The sequence below is a fragment of the Bufo gargarizans genome, chromosome 10, assembly GCF_014858855.1.
Source record: "Bufo gargarizans isolate SCDJY-AF-19 chromosome 10, ASM1485885v1, whole genome shotgun sequence".
NCBI lineage: Eukaryota > Metazoa > Chordata > Amphibia > Anura > Bufonidae > Bufo > Bufo gargarizans.
In genome coordinates, this window is record NC_058089.1 from 49086340 (window position 1) to 49107994 (window position 21655).

General features: G+C 45.7%; 1 protein-coding gene across 8 annotated transcripts in view; it reads right to left on the reverse strand.

The window, feature by feature from the left end:
- PPFIBP2 (PPFIA binding protein 2) overlaps positions 1-21655 on the reverse strand; it is a 165501-nt gene that overhangs the window by 72156 nt on the left and 71690 nt on the right. For all 8 annotated transcript variants that reach the window (XM_044270639.1, XM_044270637.1, XM_044270638.1 and 5 more), the window contains 2 exons: positions 7873-7956; positions 3239-3352 (listed from right to left, as the gene is read on the reverse strand). In XM_044270639.1, the coding sequence (XP_044126574.1) occupies positions 3239-3352; positions 7873-7956 (198 nt within the window). The remainder of the gene's footprint in view (positions 1-3238; positions 3353-7872; positions 7957-21655) is intronic.

The following is a 21655-nucleotide window of genomic DNA, read 5'->3' on the forward strand; positions in this document are numbered from 1 at the left end:
GTCCTCTTCAAAGGTTCATGAGCCCGAGGAGCCTGTACCGCAGGACATGGTATCCTGTTCTGTATGAATATGGAGCTTCTATACACAGGGGTGTAGCTGAGGAGGGCTGGTGGGTCATATACCCTGGGTGCTGGCTGTCAGGAAGTGTCACTCTTCTTTGACCAGGGCAGCAATATCATTTTTTGCCCCAAGTAAAGTAACTACAACAGTGCTGAAAAAAAATTGGCGCTGCAAAAAGTACAGATTTTCCAGCAATATGGCGCAGACCTCATCAGGACCCCACCCCAGGCGGCCCGTCGTATGATACACCACAATGTGAATAAAAGCTATTGGCTGAGAGGGCATTTTCTGGCATTTCTTGTGTATCGAGATGGGATCAGGAAGGAGAGACCAATGGGGACAAGGCAAGTGCTAGAACAGGAGCGGCCGAGGAGGATCAGTGAGGTGAGTGTCGCTTCTTTTATTTTAGCCCACAATGAGCCCAATTCTTCCATGCTGGACAACCCCTTTAAGCGGGTTACTGCTCTGCTCATATAAGCTAGGAGAGAATACCTCTGCAATGCACCAAGTGATGGGAAATGGCGCCATTTGGAAGCGTAGGTGCAGTGTGACCCATAGGTTTCTATCAGTGCCACATTTTGGCTCCAAATAACACAGATCTGCAAGGACTTGTAGGGCAGGAGAAGAATATTTTGTCTTTTTTTTTTCCAGATGGATCCTGATGTGTGCTGTGCAGATGTACAGTATACAGTGCAGATCATTTCCTTTTTGTCAAAATGAAGTTTTCTGCAGTGGAACCTGATGCACCCCGCTATAGGTCAGTAGGGTTTATCAGATGAGGGGGTCTCCACTGCACCACAGATCCGGCAATGCTGGAATTTCTGTTAACCACAAGGGTTAAGCAGCTCCATACAAGCTAACAAGTCAAGCCGACATCATACCAACCACCGGTTGTGTAATACTGTCATCTGCTTGTATCAGTTATGTACAGTCATACTCTGCAGGGCTGGACCATAGACTTGGCTGGAAGGAAAATGACAGAGAAGCAGCTTAGATCAGCACCTCCAATCTAATACATTCTGTTCCTAGATGCTGTAATTACATGGGCCAACTCCAGAAATAAGCTTTATATGTGATGGTCTAGACAGGTAGAGACTGACTGCAACCTTTCCCTAGGGTGCTAAGCATCTTGTCCTAACAGGTCTATAGTGAATTTCCAATAGGACAACTTGTTGGGATAACACCCTTTCTCCAGCAGACTCCAAAGGAGTCCTCATAACTATGGGACGGACTGCTGGAATCCTGCGCAAGTGCAAGGATGCTGCAAACAGCAACCCAGATCTCTGCTGCCGGTAAGACCCTGGAGGCTCTAGTCATAGCTTATTCTTAGGCTATATTAACAGCCTGTATGTGAATATTCTATGCATTTATTTTTGCTGATGGATGCTGCGGGGAGGGGGAGAGGAGTCTCCCTTCCCCGTTCCTCTGATAGGTTGCAGGCACTAGATGCTGGTGACATCATCGCGCCGCCTGAGCCGTACAGGGAGGGACACAGGCCAAGAGGCCTGCATCGCTGCCAGCCTGATGGAGGAAAGTATGCGAGTTTATTTTTTTGATATGGTACAATACAGAAGAGGAGCGCTGTGGGGGCACTTCTTACTTGCACATGATTGGGGGGGCATCTATGGGGGGCACTTCTTACTGGTACATTATTGGGGGGCATCTATGAGGACACTTCTTACTGGCACATTATTGGGGGCACTATGGGGGCATCTTCTGAGGCAACAAAGAAAGGGTATTTTATACGGGGGGCTCTGTATAATGGAATTTTATACTGGGACACATTATGGTGGGTACTATTGGGAAGGGGGAAGAGGAGTACTATGGGGTCATCTACAGGGGGCACTAAGAGCATTTTATACTTGCAAATTATGGGGGACACTGAGGGCATCTACTGGAGCACTATTCATGGGGCATTTTCTACTGGTACATTATGGGGGCGATAGGAGTAAGGGGGCAGAGGAGCACTATGGGGGCATTTACTGGGGGCACTATATAGGGGTATTTTATACTGGCACATTATGGGGGCACTATGGGGACATTAGCTCAACTGGGGGCATTAAAAGGGGGTATTTATTGCACCGGCACATTATAAGGAGAATTATTACAACTGGGGGCATTATGGTGGGCTTTTTTTCACTACTGGGGGGTCTATGGAGAACATGATTACTAGTATGGGCACTATGAGAGCATTATTACTTCTGGGGCACAGTGGGGACATGTTGGGGGCACTGTAGGAGCACTATTACTACCATGTGTGCTCTAGCAGAGAATTATTACTATTGGTGGGACTTTTGGGAGCACTATTACTGTGGGGGCACCTTGGCACAGTATCAGCTTACCACAATTATTTTTGGGGGACGTTATGGTTACACTATTAGTGTCAGGGGCACTTTGCTGGACGCAGTTATTTTAGGGCGCTGTGTGCCAATAAATATTGAAGGGGGCATTATCTGTGTGGTACTAGTATTATCAGGGGGTTTATCTGTTTCTGCAGTATAGTATTGGGGAGCACTGCGGCACAGTATTGGGGGTGGTAGGATGATTTGTCCAGAAGATGGGAAGATGATGGAAAAGTAGTAAACTAAGATTTTTTTTGTCGAACTGCAGAGATGAGAAATGGCTGAAAAATGTTGGTCTGGTCTGAAGGTCTGAAAGGAGAAGATGAAGAAAGAGAACATCTACAAAGGAGACGTCACTGGATGTAAGAGGTATGTGGGGCTGTATTACCCTGTATGTTCTGTAGTGATGGGAGGGTGGATATAGAATTCGGCCCACACTGTAGCATCCTGGCCCCAGACTGCAGGTCACACTGTGCGTGTTCTGAAATCTGGGGCCTCACACCCATCTACTACATTATCTGTACTCAGAGAGTTATGACTGTGTAATCTGTGGTGTTACATAGGACTGCAGGTGACATCTACTACATTATCTGTAAAAAAGGGGCTTGACCACAGGTGGGGGGGCACGCCATACTTGGCTTGCCCCGGGTGCTGGCAACCCACGCTACGCCACTGCTCTGGATTCATGTGAGGTACATAGCTGGTTCTAGCTTTGTTAAAAAAAAAAGTATCACGTACTATATGATGCCTGATTTCCATTTTTAAATTTTTCATGGGGTAACTCCATTAGGGACAGAAGACTCCAGGCAAACAGCATTGACTAGGTGCAATCTTACCTGCTGGAGCATTTCCTCGGTAGCATTAAGTTTTAAATGATGCTCCTCTACGCAGGATTCCAGATCCCGGATCTTGTCGCCTTGGGCCTCCACCTGATCGGTGAGGACGCTCACCTACAAGAGCAAGGACACGAAGGAAAACAATGTGAGACTCGATCCTCGTCAAACCGTTGAAAGCAAAAGCAGAAGACAAGACACTTCCCCTTCTAAGCCGACATATCGTAAACTAGCAGCAAGGTCGCTCTTACCTCCTGATTCTGAGATTTCGTGTGCAAGAAGAAGACGAGGCGCAGCTTCCTTCTGCTGCGTTCGGTTTCACAACTCAGTTTCTTGCAACACTGAAGCAATCTCGGGCGAGAGAAATAATGGCTTGGGCTCGTTCGACTCTCCGCTTTATGTGGAAAAACAATAAAATCTTTCTTCTCGGAGCGGAGCAAATTGTTTGACTTCTGACAAGTGGAGCGGAGAGCCTTACCTATCCATAAACAGCCCCGGTGGCAGCGCGCGTCATGTGTGTGCAGGGCATGTTTAAGCACTTACTGAGCGAAGCCGGAGACGTTTCCTAACTTTGCAAGTTACTACACGAGCGTAAAGAAAACCCAAGAGGGGAGTAAAAAGATTTCCCGAGGCAAATGCAATAGTCAACTGAATAGATAAAGGCTTCGAAGCAACAAGTCTTCACATCAATGCCAAGAGGCCGCTAATAAGCCAGAGCAGTTATATCGGCTGATATACCGTAATTCTCGTTCGTGCTTCCAGTGTGTTACACTTGGCGGGGCACAGTACTATTACCGTACTAGAGCAGGAATGCTGTTTTGACAGATACCCCTCTATGCGTAGAGACAGGTTGTATTGGGTGGCACAGCTGTTCTGGAGCAACCTTTCGGCACATCTAGTGCTTCTAAATACCATAGGCTCCTTCTAGTGACTGGCAAAGCAGATGGTCTCTAATTGTCCACAACATTATTGTTCTCTTGGAATTAAAGGGGTGGTCCGACCCCTCCCAAGCTAGGTGAATTAAGGCCCGAAATGCGTGAAAGCCACTCAGCTGTTCACCAGTGCTCCATTCTTGTCCTGGACCAGAAATGTGACCTCTTATTCGTGATCATGGGCACCAAGCCACTCAGCTGTTCACCAACGCTCCGTTCTTGTCCTGGACCGGAAATGTGATCTCTTATCCATGGTCATCCACTGCAGCTATTCATTGGCTTCAGCAGTGAGGTCCTCGAGTGGCACGTGACCGCAGAGGATCAGTGGTCACGGGGAACATGCTAAAAAGTCACCACTAAGTCAAGTGAATGACTTCAACAGTGAACGTTATCATGGATGGGACGTCATGCTTCTGGTCCACATGGGTCCCTCAGTGCTGGAACGGAGCGTTGGTTAGTGGCTTGCTTACTTTATTTTAAATACTTTCCAGGCCTTAATTGATTTTAGCTTGGGGGGTCGGACAACCCCTTTAATGTTCAAGTATTACGCCAATACACACTGAATGAACATTGGCCAAACCTGCAAACAATCTAATGTGTATGCGGATGCACTGACTTTACCCAAGAGTAGATGTGAGGGGAGAGAAGGATTTGTTGAATTTCAACATGCCCAATCTTTTGTTCTCACATGCGAGAAGCTGCTCCCCTCCCTGTTGAGAACACATGCATGCTTTGCCAAGTGTGCCAGGATCGGAAGGAACAACAGTTTGCAGACTGATAGCTATCTAAGGTATATGGCCACCTTCACACCAAAGAAAACCTATGCTATGGTGTAAATGGACTTGCCTACTTAGTGCATTAGATGGCTGGCTTCTTCCATCACCTCTATTTGTCAACTCCCCGTATCAACCAACAGTGCACATCTAGATGTACAGAACTGTGTGATCTACAACCTTTTGGAGGACAGAAACTGGCCACAACTTCAGATGGCTTCCTTGAACCATCATAGAAGCTACAGCGTTATATCGTCAGCAGAGTGACCATCAAGACTCAGCTTTACAGACCCTGCTGCTGGTGAGAGAAAACAGGTTAGACACCCATTACCTAGAAGAACAACTAGGCCATACCAGGCATGTATCACAGAGTGGACACCTATATCCACAAATGCTTGCAAGTGCCATTTAATTGCCACTTATCCAGCCACCATACCTTCTCATCTGGTGCCAGGAACTGCACCGTGTACTTAATACTGTTGGATGTACCACAAGTTATATTTTGAGCGTTAAATGAGACTCTGGCCTGATCCTTCAAACTACCTTTCCACTGCACTGATCCCATGGGAGCAACAGCCTGAGGGAGTTCACCATGACACAACACCTCATCAGGGCTACTACCACTCCCATCCTCTGCATGGGCTCCTCAGGAGATCGCTTTACAAGTACTTACTAAAACAGACATGCCAGTTCCTCTTTAATGCTCAACAGTATCTAGAGTTGCCACCTAGTAGAGAACCACATGCGGGGGGCCTGGACTTCACATACGGCTCCCCATCTACTAGTTGAGAACACTGATGTCCAATACATTCAGACTAGAGTTGAACTGATTGATGCATACAAATCGAACTCGTAAAAAAATAAAATAAAATCGGCCTCCTTGAGCAAAGACTCCCCTTCTCCCTCAATTGAGAGGGCCAGACATCATGCCTGACCCTATCAATCTTGCGCCTGACCCTATCAATCTTGCGCCTGCGCCATTGCCCTGAGTAGTGGAGGAAGTGCAAAGGCTCTGCTGCTACTACCTGAACAAATCAGATGCCGACTGTGCAGGCGCCTCTATACTTTTAGTGTATATTAATTGTATTCAGTGGCTCAACCAATACGGAATAACACAGAACAGGTGCACTTTTGGATGTATTTAGATGTGAGCATGGACAGTCGGCATCTGCTGTAAAGGATAATTACTACAAGCATAATTCACAACATTTAAAATCCTCATTCATGGGACATTGAGAGTCCTACCCCCCATAATATGCCAAGAAATGGCCACAAGTTCTACCAGAAAAAAAAAATATAATTTTGGGGTACATTTGCATAGTCGCCCTCCCATGAGGTTCACTTCGTGTGACGGTTTGCTAGCTCACTACAAGATCAGGCACATTGCAATTTCATCAGTGTTGTGACCAAGCTATGGTGTGCACCACCGCGAGCGGTGAAGGATATCCAGATAACAATGATTCCCCTTTAAAACAATTCGTGAAGGAACGGCATGACAGGTATTCCAGTGATTTCATCTTTATGTGAGTTGATCCATGGCCAAACTCAGTCAGGCCTACTTGACAGCTGAGCCTGGAGCTACGGCTTCACGGAGTCCGGCCTCCAATGACTAAGCCGGTGATTAACTATTTGGAGCCTACCCAGAGACGTTCCTCTGATGCCTCCTGGTTGTAGGAGGAGACATGAGATCCTCTTCTTATTTCAGGCTATTTTTACTCGGCAATAATCTGGCCAGAGACATCAGCAAGAACCACCGGCAATCTGACCATCTGTGAGGGCTTCCAGACAGTGCCCCAATATCTTATCTCTCTGGTTTTATTCTGTTCTACCTGCGGTAAAGCTATCCGGCAGGCCTTTCTAGCAGAGGAACAGCCTGACCAAGTTTACCGTATCCAGCCTAGCCATATACTGCCGTTCATCGCCAGATCCCATTGACTATAATGGGATCTGGGGGATTTTCATCATGAGCGCCGGGTTTCGGCTGGATAAAAACTAATGCACGCACCGGTTTTTGTTTGAGTGAATCTCAGCGCTCACGCTGGAAACCGGCTGAAATCCTGCCAGATCCCATTATAGTCAATGGGCTCTGGTGGTGCGCGGCCCTAACCAGCTAGTCCGGATCTGGTGAATCTGGTGATAGCTTTACCGCAGGTGTGAAACTAACCTTACCTGCATTTAAAATGCCATAAAGAGCCGTCCAATGACTTCAAGGTGAAAAAACCCCATAAAAACACAACCACATACCCAGGGGTGCACCAAGCCTTTCTGCTGCCTGAGGCGAAAACTGAAACGGCGCCCCCCCACGCCAGTTTCTTAACCTAACCCCTTTGCCACAATGAAAGCGCTCATTGCCCATGGCCCTTCTGCTGCCCCCCTCTTGCCTCTGCCTGGTGCCGCCTCACCTGGCCTCATTGGTGGTGCACCCTTGGTTGTGTTTTTACTTCTTTCAATGGGATTTTTGGCTGTGTTCGCCATTAAATTTAAAGGGGTTTTCTGGTACTCCTATATTGATGAAGTGTCCTCAGCATAGGTCATCCCTGTCTGATTGTGGGGGAGTTCTTCTCCCCGCACCCCTGACGATCCGCTGTTTGAAGAGGCTGTGGTTCTCCCGTGAGCGCTGCAGCCTCCTCACAGCTCACCAAGCACAGCGCCGTACATTGTACAGTGGCTATGCTTGGTTTTGCAACCTAGGTCCATTCACTTGAATAAGTCTTAGGTGCACCTAGGCCGTGTAACCGATGAACATGACGTCACTGGCCAAAGAGGAGGCCGCAGCGCTCACGGCAGATCCCCGACGATCTGATGTTGTTGACCTTTGCTGAGGATAGGTCATCAATATATGAATCCCGGAAACCCCCTTTAATGCTGTTACACACGTGAATTCTCAATATACCCATGAAACCTTATAATGTTCTCTCCAGTATCTACTTACCTGTAAAATAAGAGATTCCTTGTCGCCTTCCAGACGCGTCAGTCGCTCTTGATACGTCTCATTATTGACGACTGTATGGTTAACCTTGGAGAAAGGAAAAAAAAAACGTATCACTCAATAGCAGGAAATGGCGTGTAACGTACAACATGCTGATTGATTATCATACAGTAAAGATGAAGGCCTGTCCAGCTTCTTCTCTAGTGCCCTTTCAGTCATTACATAGGGGACTTTGACAAAGTTAGGTCTGTTTCACGTTTTTGGTAAACAGATCCAGCAGAGCCTGCCGGATCTGTGAGTACCAGGAGCTACCATGCGCTGCCGAGATACCGTCCTGCCCCATTCACTATAATGGGGTCCGGCCGCAACCCAGCAAATATGTCAAGGAACTACAGCAGTTTTCCTCCAGCCGCTTCTCGCCATATTTGCTGGGTAGCGCCCAAAACTGGGGAATGGGGACGGACAGTATCTCGGCAGCTGACGGTAGCGCACAGTATTCACGGATCCGGCCGGAACAGCCTGCTGGATCTGTTTGAAAAAATGTTAAACAGGCCTTATTCACTAGAAAAGCAAAAGGAAATGAGATCGGCAACTTTCGCTTTAGACAAAAACATCTTCCCCTTATTGCTAAATGGTCACACACAAGCTCATATTTCCCATGCAAACTTGTTCGGATTGCGGAAAATATGAAAAAAAAAGTACATAAAATATGGAAAAAACGTACATAAATCCACACTGTTTATTGCGGTTTTGGTGCGTCTTTCATATGGTTTTTAGATCGGTTTTAGACAATTGATAGGGAGATTTTAAAATCCGCACAACAGGTTAATTTCTGCACCAAAGTGTAATCTCATGCACTTTGCTGGTAATCTTTTGCGCTGCGTTTTTTTCACACTGTGTGCAGCCACCCTTCCACGTGAGTGGGGTTCACAGAGTAATTTTGGCGTGGGCATCCCTGAAATTTTGCCAAAATCTGTCCGCACCTGTGTCCTTTCTGCCTCCCATACATCTCAATGAGCGTTGTGGATTGCAGGGTGTCGGCTTATAGCCGCAGCGAGAAGGGACGGGTCCGTTCTCCGCGGCTGCGGATTTATAACCTCCGCTCTGCGGTCCTCAGTTCCGCCTCCCATTGAACTGAATGGGAAGAAGAAAGGACGCAGCTGCTGGTGGGATTTGGGCGAAATTTTGGCGCGGCTGTCTGTGTGAACAGGCCTCACATAGAGTTTTTGGAAGAGGTTTTGAGGCAGAAGATCAGCCTGGTGGATTTTCAGCCAAAACCAGAAGTGGATCCACCAGGATCCTTCCTTTATATTTCTGATTCCTTTCTCATCTACTTCTGACTTTAGCAAAAAATCCTGCAGGCAAATCTGCCTCAAAACCTCCTCCAAAAAACTCTGTGTGGCCATATCCTAACAGAGACCATATTGTAAAATGTCATCTCAAGCAATATATTAGAAATATGTGCCCCCTCAATAAACCATAGAATTCTATGGGCCCCCATTGTACCGATGATCCACAGAATGCTATATCAGAGTCATATTCTACGGTGCCTCTAGGGAGGATACGGTACCACACAGAGGAACCATACTGCTACACACAACCTCAGGGACTCCATATGCCTACAGGCTCCAAGTTCATGGCTCTCTCTTGTTCACAATATCTCGCTCTATTCAAAAATAAAAAAATGTATTATGTTGTCCATCCTGCCCATGCCCATGATACTCTCACAGAAATATTGGAAGCCGAAATATGGGGAGATGTTTGGTTGGATTCTGTCATGGAACCATGAACCAGACGTACAACAAGAGATAAGTGGAAATAAGAAGGCTTTATTGAAAAGCAAGCTGTAAGCAAAAGTCCAAACGGATGGCTAAACCGAAGCAGGGTCTACGTAGACAGAGGTCAGGAACCAGAAGGGTAGTCAGACGAAGCCTGGATCAGGAACCAGCAGGGTAGTCAGACGAAGCCAGGATCAGGAACCAACGGGGTAGTCAGACGAAGCCTGGATCAGGAACCAGCAGGGTAGTCAGACGAAGCCAGGATCAGGAACCAACGGGGTAGTCAGACGAAGCCTGGATCAGGAACCAGCAGGGTAGTCAGACGAAGCCAGGATCAGGAACCAACGGGGTAGTCAGACGAGGCCAGGATCAGGAACCAGAAGCAGCAGCAGTCTTAGAAGCATGTGAACACAGGAGGACCAAGCAAGGAACTGAAGCCACAGACCTCCTATATATATGAGCTAGGCATCCAGCTCCTCCCAGTGGGAAGGAGAAGCCGCAGGGTGGGAGGCTACAAGAAACCCAGAAACCAAGATGGCCGCCAGCACATGTCAAACGAAGGAGAACAGTAAGAAGGTAAGACCATGACAGATTCTCACACTGTAGAAATACCTGATCTGCCCTTGTGATTGCCTATAATGTGCCCTTATCATCCATATATGGTCAAAACAATTTATTTTTGACCCATGACCCAGCTGGGCTACTGTCTTATCAGTCCAGAATCTGAAGATCTGTTCTACTGTTCCTCAGATTTGGTCTCCAGAGGCCAATGACCTCAAAGCCAGGCAACACGACAACCAGATTCAACAATCTTGGCTCTTGGAAAGTCTTGGAAAGATCTCAACACAAATAAAATGCACGCTATCATGGGAGCAAATTCTTTTTTTAGAAACCAGAAAATGCGCTTGACTAATGTTTTCATATTTCCATAAGGCATTCCGAGGGTCAGGATGTTAGATTGGTGACTGCTGAGAGATTTTCCCATGACATATGTTTCAGAGTAAAGTCTTCTCTAGGATCTACAAAAAACTCAAGTATTGCTCATAGGGGGTAGGGGAGTAGCCTTCGGCCCCTGTAATGGCTAGCCCAGCATGGACACACATGTCACCACATTTCTGAGATATTTGCATTACATGGCTATCATCTATTAAATTGTTGGCGGACAATTCCACGTGTTTTGGTTTTCGCACCTCCCAGCAGTTATGAAAGAAGTGTCTTCGGGCACAGCAGAAGTTGATTTATAGTAGGAGAGTTGAGGCCAGTCACTGAGGAATCAAGTTACAGAGACATTCCAGAAATCAACAGTCTATACATCAATACAAAGCAGTGTCTATATACCGTAGTTGTCGGTGATCCAACACCATCCAACGAGTACAGAGGCAGCAGCCACACCCAAGCCCTGGCACCTGATGTGACCCAAAGGCACCAGTATTACATATGGGACATTGCAGGTGATGGAGTCCTGTTACAGATTTTGCATTTGGGGCCTGTAACCTACCAAAGAGGGCACTGTATTTGGAGATGCCGTTTCTAAGGCAATAGCTTTAGGCCACCATAGAAGTATGGGGCGATATGTGTAGGGCACTTGGTTCTGCAATGGCGTGTAGGGAGACGTGAGTCGTCTGTTACTAAGGACCCGCTGAATGCAACTGGATCAAGAGACAGGGATCACTGGAAGAGAGGAGTCAGCCTTGTGATCCATACTCAGCACTTTAGAAGTTGTTTGCTACAAATGTGGGCTACCTTTACATCCGTCTCTATGGGACTTCCAGAGATATCTGAGTGCTGTACTAGTCTTCTCCACAGCCGCTCACATAGACTTGAATAGAGAGGCATATTGCATGCTTGATCACCGTTCCACTCACTTGGAGGACCTCCACCGATGATAAGAATGGAGGTCCTTAGAGTGAATGGAGCGCTGACCAAGCATGCAATATGCCTCTCCAGCCACTGGATCTCCATCGATAAGACACTTGTCGCCTATACTGTGGACAGTTGAGAAGTTGTTATGGTGGGACAACCCCTTTGAGGACTAAATGCTAGCTTTATTGATGTCTGTTGGTGCAGGAGGGGGTTTACAGAGAGGTAATGGGCCCCATAGCAAAGATTAAAATAGTACTTCTTTATGGTGCTGGTTGACAAGTCCTGGGGCAAATGGACTTGACTCTTACTTCTCCTTCCTATAGACCCTCGTTTGTAGGACCTGTGGAGAGGGGATCCTGCTCAGGTGCTCACCATCCATTAATATAAGGGATGCAGCCAACTTGATCATGGCTCCTTCCTCTCCAGGAGCCCCATAACATAGCACCAGGGTCTTTCTCGATAGTGATGGTTAGTGATGAGCGAGTGGACTTCAATACGAATTTCAGAGATAATTTGATTCGCCGAAAAGCCGAATTTGAGCGCGAAGAAGCCAACGCGTCCATCTTAATTGAAGATCCCGCGCAAAATCTCGTGTGCGGTGACGTATGATGTCACCACTCCGGCCAGCATGATGAGGTCATCACGTACCACGCGAGATTTCCCGCGGGATCTTTGATAAGGATGGCCGCAGCTGCCTCTTTGCACTCAAATAGATAAGGTAAGTATTTTATTTTTTTATTATTGATTGAGCCCTGAAAGCCCTAATTTTTTTTTTATCGCAGATGCCGCGGTCAGCGATGAACCCGGCATCTGAGGGGTTCAATGACGGGGAGCGGCGCAATCGGCAAATGCACTTCACAGTGAAGTAACTAGTCACAAAGCATATTTCTTTCTGAAATTAGGCAAAGCAGCCGGATCAAAGTTCTCTAAACTTCGCTCATCTCCAGTGGTGGTTATAACCTAAGAAGAAGACCCATCTTGTCTGTCATGGTTGAATTAAACTATTGTTTTTTCCCCCCCTAAATCTCTGAAGAAATAAACGCAGCAATTTCACATTGAACTGAATCAACAAGATAATCCGAACAAACATCCGACAAGATAGCAGGTGACGGGCTGAGCAGAAATGTGACCGCGGTCCATAAAGCCATGAATGGTATCTGCAGATGAAAGGACGCCCAGCGTGGTCACTCATGATGGATAGTCTGGAGTTATTGGATGTCGACTTGTTTCCATGACTGGCAATTTAGAAATGAGGAATTTAAAGGCGCTCTTAAACTGTCTTATAACACCGCTATATACAGATAACCCTGTAGGCGCCATATGGAGCAGTTCCTTAATCTGATCTCCTTATCTGTAGTTCTCCCTTTTTGTTATAATAGACATGGCAGCATTGAATTTGAGGATGCCCCCTGCTTGCTTCATCCTTCCCTAAGCGTATTTGGGCTTTTTAAGAAAATATAATTTGGATACTGTATATAATTTAGCAACTGTATTATTTGGGATGTATATGGCAGTATTAAATGGTAGCATTATCCGCGCTGTACATGCAGCATTACCTGAACGCTACATGGGAGAATTACTGCATGCATTGTAGGGTGGTATTACTACGACGTATAGCAATTTTATTTGGGCATTACATGACAGGTTTGTGTGGGCAACGTATAGCAGTGCTATGTGAGTACTATATGGCAATTTTATTTGGATACTGTATAGAGGTAGCATTTAGGCATTGTATGGCGGTGTTATTTAGACACTGAACAATCATTGTATTTGGACATTATACACCAGTATTGGTTGGGCAATATACTGAATAGCGGTATTATGTGATCACTATATTATAGTTTTATTCAGATACTGTATAGAGTTAGCATTTGGGCATTGTATGGTGGTAATATTTAGACATTGAAGTTTTGTATGGGCAATATATAGCAGTGTTATCAGAGCACTGTATGGTAGTTTTATTTGGATACTATATAGTGGTTGCATTCAGACTTTGTATGGTGGTATTACGTAGCCACTGAACAATAGTTTTATTTGAGCATTAAATGGCAGCTAAATGGCAGCATTGTGTGGACAAGATATAGCAGTGTTAAGTGAGCACCATATGGTAGTTTTATTTGGATACTGTATAGTGGCTGAATTTAGGCATTGTATGGCGATATTACGTTGATGAACAATTGTTTTATTTTGCCATTATATGGCATTATTGTGTGGGCAGTACATAGCAGTGTTATGTGAGCACTATATGGTAGTTTTATTTGGATACTGTATAGTGATAGTATTTAGGCATTCTATGTCGGAATTATATAGATATTGTATAACAGTTGCATTTGGGCATTACATGGAAGCATTATGTGGCCAATATACAGCAGTGTTATATGAGCACTATATGGTAGTTTTATTTGGATAGTATATAGAGAAAACATTTAGGCCTTGTATGGCGGTATGATGTTGGTACTTTTTGGCATTGTATGGCAATGTTTGGGTAAAAAGTATGTAATTTGCTTGTTGTCCAGGGGGTACTATTTCCTAGAAAACTGGCTTTGTGACACTAAAAGGTAAATGTGGACATTCTCCTGCAATCTCCTCACCTGCAATGCATCCTCTCCCCATATATATGCTCCCTTGAAATCAGAGCCAGGGACAGATTCCTTCTGCGCGGTGGATACCAGAGGACTGCAGGTTAACCTAACATCCCTGCGTCTTGAGGTTTCACATGCGCAGGAAGAGCAGCTGCTCCATAAAAAAACCAGTTTGCAGAGTACGCTTCTTTTTATATCTCATTTTTTGTGCATTTTTGACAAATATTAACTATTCTAATAAAACTACAAGAACAAAGACAATAAGTCATCTGCTTCTAATCACAGACCTCGCTCTCCTAACATCGCCTTCTTTGAAGATGCCTTATAAGGGGAGGAAGGAGAACTCTGTATACTGTATACGTCAGTAGGGAACAGTCAGGAATAGGTAAAGATAATACGTTTAGATCAACACTGGGGGCAATCTGGGATCTGGAATTTACTGAGTAAATCCACCCTTGTTACAGATTACATATAGAATTAACCTACAATGGTTACAAAGTAACTTTCTTAACATGTACTGAACCTGTGTTACAGGCTGTAGTAGAGATCAGAGCTGCATTCACAAGTATGTAGCTTCAGAGCTGCAATCTGCCAACATTCTGGGTTGGTTCAATTTTTGTACAAAGTTTGCTCTGGTGATTTGCATTCTGGCAAGTGTCATGTTGACACCAAAAATGTATAGTAGTATGATGAAGAACAAACTATCAGTCACACAGTGAATCCACCAGCAGAATAGTGAATGAAGCTCTGGGGGATAATACAGGATGTAACTCGGGATCAGTACAGGATAAGTAATGTATGTAAACAGTGACTGCACCAGCAGAATAGTGAGTGCAGCTCTGGGGGATAATACAGGATGTAACTCGGGATCAGTACAGGATAAGTAATGTGTGTGCACAGTGACTGCACCAGCAGAATAGTGAGTGCAGCTCTGAAGGATAATACAGGGTGTAACTGAGGATCAGTACAGGATAAGTAATGTATGTACACAGTGACTGCACTAGCAGAATAGTGAGTGCAGCTCTGGGGGATAATACAGGATGTAACTCAGGATCAGTACAGGATAAGTAATGTATGTACACAGTGACTGCACCAGCAGAATAGTGAGTGCAGCTCTGGAGTATAATACAGGATGTAACTCAGGATCAGTACAGAATAAGTAATGTATGTACACAGTGACTGCACCAGCAGAATAGTGAGTGCAGCTCTGGAGTATAATACAGGATGTAACTCAGGATCAGTACAGGATAAGTAATGTATGTACACAGTGACTGCACCAGCAGAATAGTGAGTGCAGCTCTGGAGTATAATACAGGATGTAACTCAGGATCAGTACAGAATAAGTAATGTATGTACACAGTGACTGCACCAGCAGAATAGTGAGTGCAGCTCTGGAGTATAATACAGGATGTAACTCAGGATCAGTACAGGATAAGTAATGTATGTACACAGTGACTGCCCCAGCAGAATAGTGAGTGCAGCTCTGGAGTATAATACAGGATGTAACTCAGGATCTGTACAGGATATGTAATGTATGTACACAGTGACTGCCCCAGCAGAATAGTGAGTGCAGCTCTGGAGTACAATACACGATGTAACTCAGGACCAGTACAGGATAAGTAATGTATGTACACAGTGACTGCACCAGCAGAATAGTAAGTGCAGCTCTGGAGTATAATACAGGAGGTAACTCAGGATCAGTACAGGATAAGTAATGTATGTACACAGTGACTCTACCAGCAGAATATTGCAATTTTTATTCAAATTTGGGAGGCATTCCTAGGTTTAAAGGGGTTGTCCGGGTTCAGAGCTGAACCCGGACATATCCATATTTTCCCCCCGGCAGCCCCCCTGACGTAAGCATCGGAGCAGTTCATGCTCCGATGCTCTCCTTTGTCCTGTGCTAAATCGCGCAGTGCAAAGGCATTTTTAGGAGTTACGGTGACGTACCGGGCTCTCCATGGGGTTGCCAGGAAGCCCGGTGATGTCACCGGCACTGATGGGCGGGCTTTAGCGCTGCCCTAGCCAGTAAAACGGCTAGGGCAGTGCTAAAGCCCGCCCATCAGAGCCAGTGACGTCATCGAACACACTGCCGGGAGGAAGCTTCCGGCCGGCAGTGTGTTATGATAAACAAAAAAGGGGCAGGGGAGCATGGAGACTACTACATAAACTGCGTTACTGCATGAACAGTAGTACCCCAGCAGCCTGTAGGCATGTGCAGGGGCGGACTGGGAACTTAAAGTGGCCCTGGAAAAAAACCTAAAAGTGGTCCCATGTTGTGGGGGGTCCAAATTGACAAAAGGGTTTAGCAATACCATAGCAAAAAATACCGTCCCAGCAAAACCATATACCACAAAGCAGCACAATATATTGCCAAAAAGCTGCCCCTCTGCTGCGGCCATCAATAGTGCCATTTTCTGTCCTCCTTAGTAGGTGGGGTGCGGGCTACAGCAGTTGAATTAAGGAGGGCATGTGCGGTCGCTGCCCAGGTACATAAGTATCTGATCCTCACCACATTATTTACTGCTGAGAGCTTACTATGGACCCAATGGGGCACCATTACATGGTCAACTAAATGGGCAACTGGTCGCACTACATGTGAATACTGTGAGGAGAAATGTGTGGTCAATGGACGTGAGAAATGTTATCAAACCAGAAGAATTTCTCTAAGTAAATACAAGCTGCACTGAATCCTGCTCTACCTGTGGATTTTACAATCTACGTGTAGCACAGCGCCACCTTGTGGCCAATCCTGCCACACACAACATCACACTTTTTTTTTTTTTTTGGATTGTAAATCTGAACCTTTTTACTAAAAACCTTTTTTACATTAAAAAAAAGAAGGAAATCAACAGATGTTTCCACTTTGTGAATTCTATTGACAAATTCCTGGGTGACAACCATTATGAGCAGCCCTTCCAGGGTTCACTGCTGTTGTCGATCAGCTTTCCAAACAATGTACATGGCATATACTGTGAATTTGCTTGCTATATTTCTTCCTTTTCTAGTACTGCTTTGCTCGTGTGTCAGTAGTCACTGACATTCTGGCATTCTATTCATCAGCAAAGAGCATTAGGATAATCAGCTCCAGAAACTGCATTCAAATAGAGGATTATAAACAGTAAGGCCTCGTGCACGCGGCCGTTGGGCGGCCGTGGCCGTATTGCAACCTGCAAACGGCGGGTCGGCAATCCACGGCCGCCGGCCGTGTGCACCCCGCATCACGGATGCAGACCCATTCACTTGAATGGGTCCGCGATTCTGAAGATGTGGGACGAAGTCAAGGAACGGAACACGGGAAGCACTACGGAGTGCCTTGTGCATGAGGCCTAACTCTCTTCTGCAGTACCTAGATCAGGGATGCTCAACCTGTGGCCCTCCAGCTGTTGTAAAACTACAACTCCCTCCATGCCCTGCTGTAGGCTGTCCGGGCATGCTGGAAGTTGTAGTTTTGCTACAGCTTTAGGGCTGCAGGTTGAGCATCTCTATCGAGGGACATATAGAATCTGGGGCTACCGCTTATGGATCCTCCAAGACCTGGTGCCAACACTATTGTTGTTGTCCACTTTGAGACAAACCCTCCCCCAAATGCCGTTTTGATATTTGATTATCTAAAGGGGCTCTCGATTAGGACCCCACAGAAACCCAACTGATCCAGGAGAACTTGCTGCTTTTATTTGGTATCTGCATGGGAAGTGTTTTCAATGGAGGCCTAGAGCTGAGGGTTGTTCTACACGTGGCCTTCAGCATCGGTTTATAAATAGGGGTCCCAATTGTGGGACCCCCTATAGGATGGTATGAATGTGCAGTCAACCAGTAAACAGGTCCAGTACTGACACCAGCCATCTTCACCTTATCTGCTCTCCATCTCCTCTACCTTCCATGACCACCATAGGTTGTTGCATCCATCACCCTCGTCCTGAAGGCTGTATACATGAAATGAGGAGTCCATTCTCAGTCCTTTATTATACGCCCAAGTGCGATGGACCTTACAAATACCATGATCCTTCTATTTCATGCTCCACCTTACGTCTCGGCTTTCAGCATCTTGCTCATCTTCATTCCTTTGCTTACAATACGACATTGTCCCTGTCTCAAGATGCCCTCCCCTCGATGACATAACGAGGTGCGAGCTGCAGATCTGAAATATCTCTGACAAGATACTAAGGCTTAAAAGTTTTTTAAGACGCAAAACCATATGAATCCAACCCAAAAACTCCCATGAAATGAGCAGCATATGGCAGTATAGTATGGTCCTGTAGACTCCTATGGGTGGTGTATTACGGTACAGTAAGCCAAAACATGGACTTGGAATCTACCTTTTTTCTTCCAGAAACAGCGCCACTCTTGTCCGAAGGTTATGTCTGGTATTATAGCCTCCATTTGCTTGAATGGGGATGAGCTGCAATACCAGACACAACCTGAGGACAAGTGTGGCGCTGTTTCTGGGGAAAAAAGCTGTTCTATTTTTAAATAGGGGACAACCACTTTAAAAGGGTATTCCAGTTATATCAAGTTGAACACGGACATATACCCATAATTTCACTCAGGCAGCCCCCCTGACTTGAGCATCGGAGCAGTTCATGCTCCGATGCTCTCCTTTGCCCTGCGCTACATCGCGCAGGGCAAGGGCTCTTTTGTTTACAATCACAGACTGCTGGGCGGAAGCTTCCGCCCGGCAGTGTGTTCGGTGACATCACCGGCTGTGATGGGCGTGCTTGAGCACTGCCCTAGCCGTTTTACTGGCTAGGGCAGTGCTAAAGCCCGCCCATGAGTGCCGGCAGCCCCATGATAAGCCCGGATGTCACCGGATCTCAAAAAAATTACGCGATTTAGCACAGGGCAAAGGAGAGCATCGGAGCATGAACTGCTCCGATGCTCAAGTCAGGGGGGCTGCCTGGGTGAAAAAGGAGGGATGTCCGGGTTCAGCTCTGAACCCGGACAACCCCTTTAAGTCACGTGACTATTGTGCACTACTATGCGAATAGGATTGTGGTTCGGGCATGAGCAATGGAACTAATGAGATGCTGATTAACATGTCCATGGTGTGGACGCTCCATATGCCGCTATCCTCCCCCAGGTAATGGGATTTGATTTTAGATTGGTTGATCACTTTGACACCTATATCAGAAGTACACCATATTGGCGAGTTTTAATGAACAGGTGTCATTGAGAGCAATATTGAATTGTTATTGGAATATGTCAATTAGAGGAGGTACTATGTATGATATATAAGCTGCAGATTATGCTTGATAAAGACTACTATGTAGTCGAAACGTTGCACTTTTTGGCATTATTTGCACATTTTTTCATGGACCCACTGTGAATAAAATTCAGTTCTGGAGATGCTGACGTCAATTTGTTTTTTGTATAGTGAGATAGAGTTATTACTGTGTTTTTGTAGCAAAAAGGTCACAGAGAAGAACGGAGCATTATCAATCATGTTAAAGGGGTTGTCCAAGTTATATTTATTAATGACCGATCCGTACCATTGAAATGAATGGGACGGCTTGGGTGTAATTACACCTGCTCACGGCTGCAGAGGCAACGGCGAGAAGGTAAAAAGTGAAGAGGAGGCGGCGCTGGCACGGCGCGCTCCTCCTCTTCAAACTGCTGATCGTCGGGGGTGCCGGGTGTCGGACCCCAGCCGATCTGATATTGATGACCTATCCTGAGGATAGGTCATTAATAAATATAACTTGGACAACCCCTTTAATGCTCTGTGTCTCTGCTGACCGGAACGGGGCTTGGCTCTCTTTCACGCAGCGGATTACCCGCACGGGATCCACTCGTGTGAAAGAGCCCTAAAGGTTTTTGTCCACCCACTACCCTGTTAATTTCAATCTAAAAAATAAAAAAAAATTCACAGAGGCTGCACGGTTCTCCAGTCTTTTGCCAACTACCCCTATGACGATATTGAAAGCTACTGGACACAATTTTTCCTAAATTCAGAATCCCATTGAATTTACTAATAACAATCTTTCTTTATGTAGCACCAACATATTCCGCATCGCTTTACAATCAGGGGTTCAAACAGAGTCCTAAATAACATCATTTAACGGGATCTCTTTTCATTCTATATATCTTTTGGTCGCAAAACATACAGTAAATAGAAACGGACATAAAAAGTCAGTCCAGACCCGGACTTCCTGCCAAGTCTTGGCTTACGCGATCCTCACTAAGGGGTCACCACCACCTGCAGTGAGTCTCAATCATCCGGTTACATCTTGGCACCCGGTCATGCTAAAGAAAACTTTCCCGGGTGACAGACGTGTCATTTCCTTTTCCAAGATTAACTTTTTGGACAGAACAGACTGTGCGCGAGAGCTCTCAGCCCCTCTAAATATGGGCGTCATTACATCTGAGGTTGTCACCCGTTTTCCTCAAGTCCTAGATGACCCAGATAGGCACTGCGCCCAGGTACACTGGAATACACCCTCAAGTGTTCAAAAAGTTTGGTGACGCCCAGGAAGATAAAGATCTAAGAAATCTTTAGAAGGTGACTTTAGTACTTCACGCTTGCCTTCTCCGGGGATAATGAGCTGCGCAGTTGCAGCAGACCCAGGTGTCCCTTTACGATAAGGCGTTGAGTGCTATGGATAGGGAGCGGTATAAATAGAAAACAGGTTGGGCAGAGAAAAAAAATATTTCATTGAGAAGACACAATGCCACCCTGTTCCCTATTTATGTCCTTGAAAGGCCAGAAATTAACCATTCGTGCCCCAGGGGATATGACCCATATACATGAAAGGCATTTTTTAGGTGATTCGTAATAAAGTTATAGTACAGCGTGTGATGATATTATATAATGTATAATATGTAAACGCATTATTCTGGTCCTCAAGATCAGATCTCTGGGACAGCAGCTTTCTTGACCGCACTGTTTGCCTATATCCAGCCCATCCACAATGTAGATATAAGGAATTTTGGTTGTAGGAACTATGGAGGTCATCTCCACACAGATATACGCCTATATCTGGTGCAGATTCTGTCGCACACGCCATGTTGCGGCAGAATCAGCGACTTCTTTCCCGCTCAGGTCTAATATGCTTCTACATAACTTTGGCGATCCACCGCCAGTGCAAGGGGTATTAAGACCGGCGTCTAAAACCTAATAGGTTTAGCAGCAAGATCAACCCTGTAAAACCAGGCATACTCCCTTGTAGGGTTGATCATCCCGATTAAAATGATACCTGTCTTGTAAAAATCGGTTGTGGGGTTCACGAGAAAGATAGGCTTTTATTCTCTATGCAAATGGGGGATTCGGTGCACTTTCCAATGCTGGCCACACCCCTTGGTGCACTGAAACCCTCATTTGCATAAATAATAAAAATACATTTTTTTCAGGAACGACACAACAGATTTTCACAAGACAGGTATTATTTTAATCAGCAGGGTCCACCCTGCCAGATAGTATGCCTGGTTTTATACGGTTGATCCTACTGATAGGTGCTCTTTAACGACCAAACACCCATGGGTGAGGTCTTCATAAATCACTGCATACACCGCCCTCTTTCTGATTGCTCATAAATGTGGCCATATTCCATCAGATTGACAAAGTGA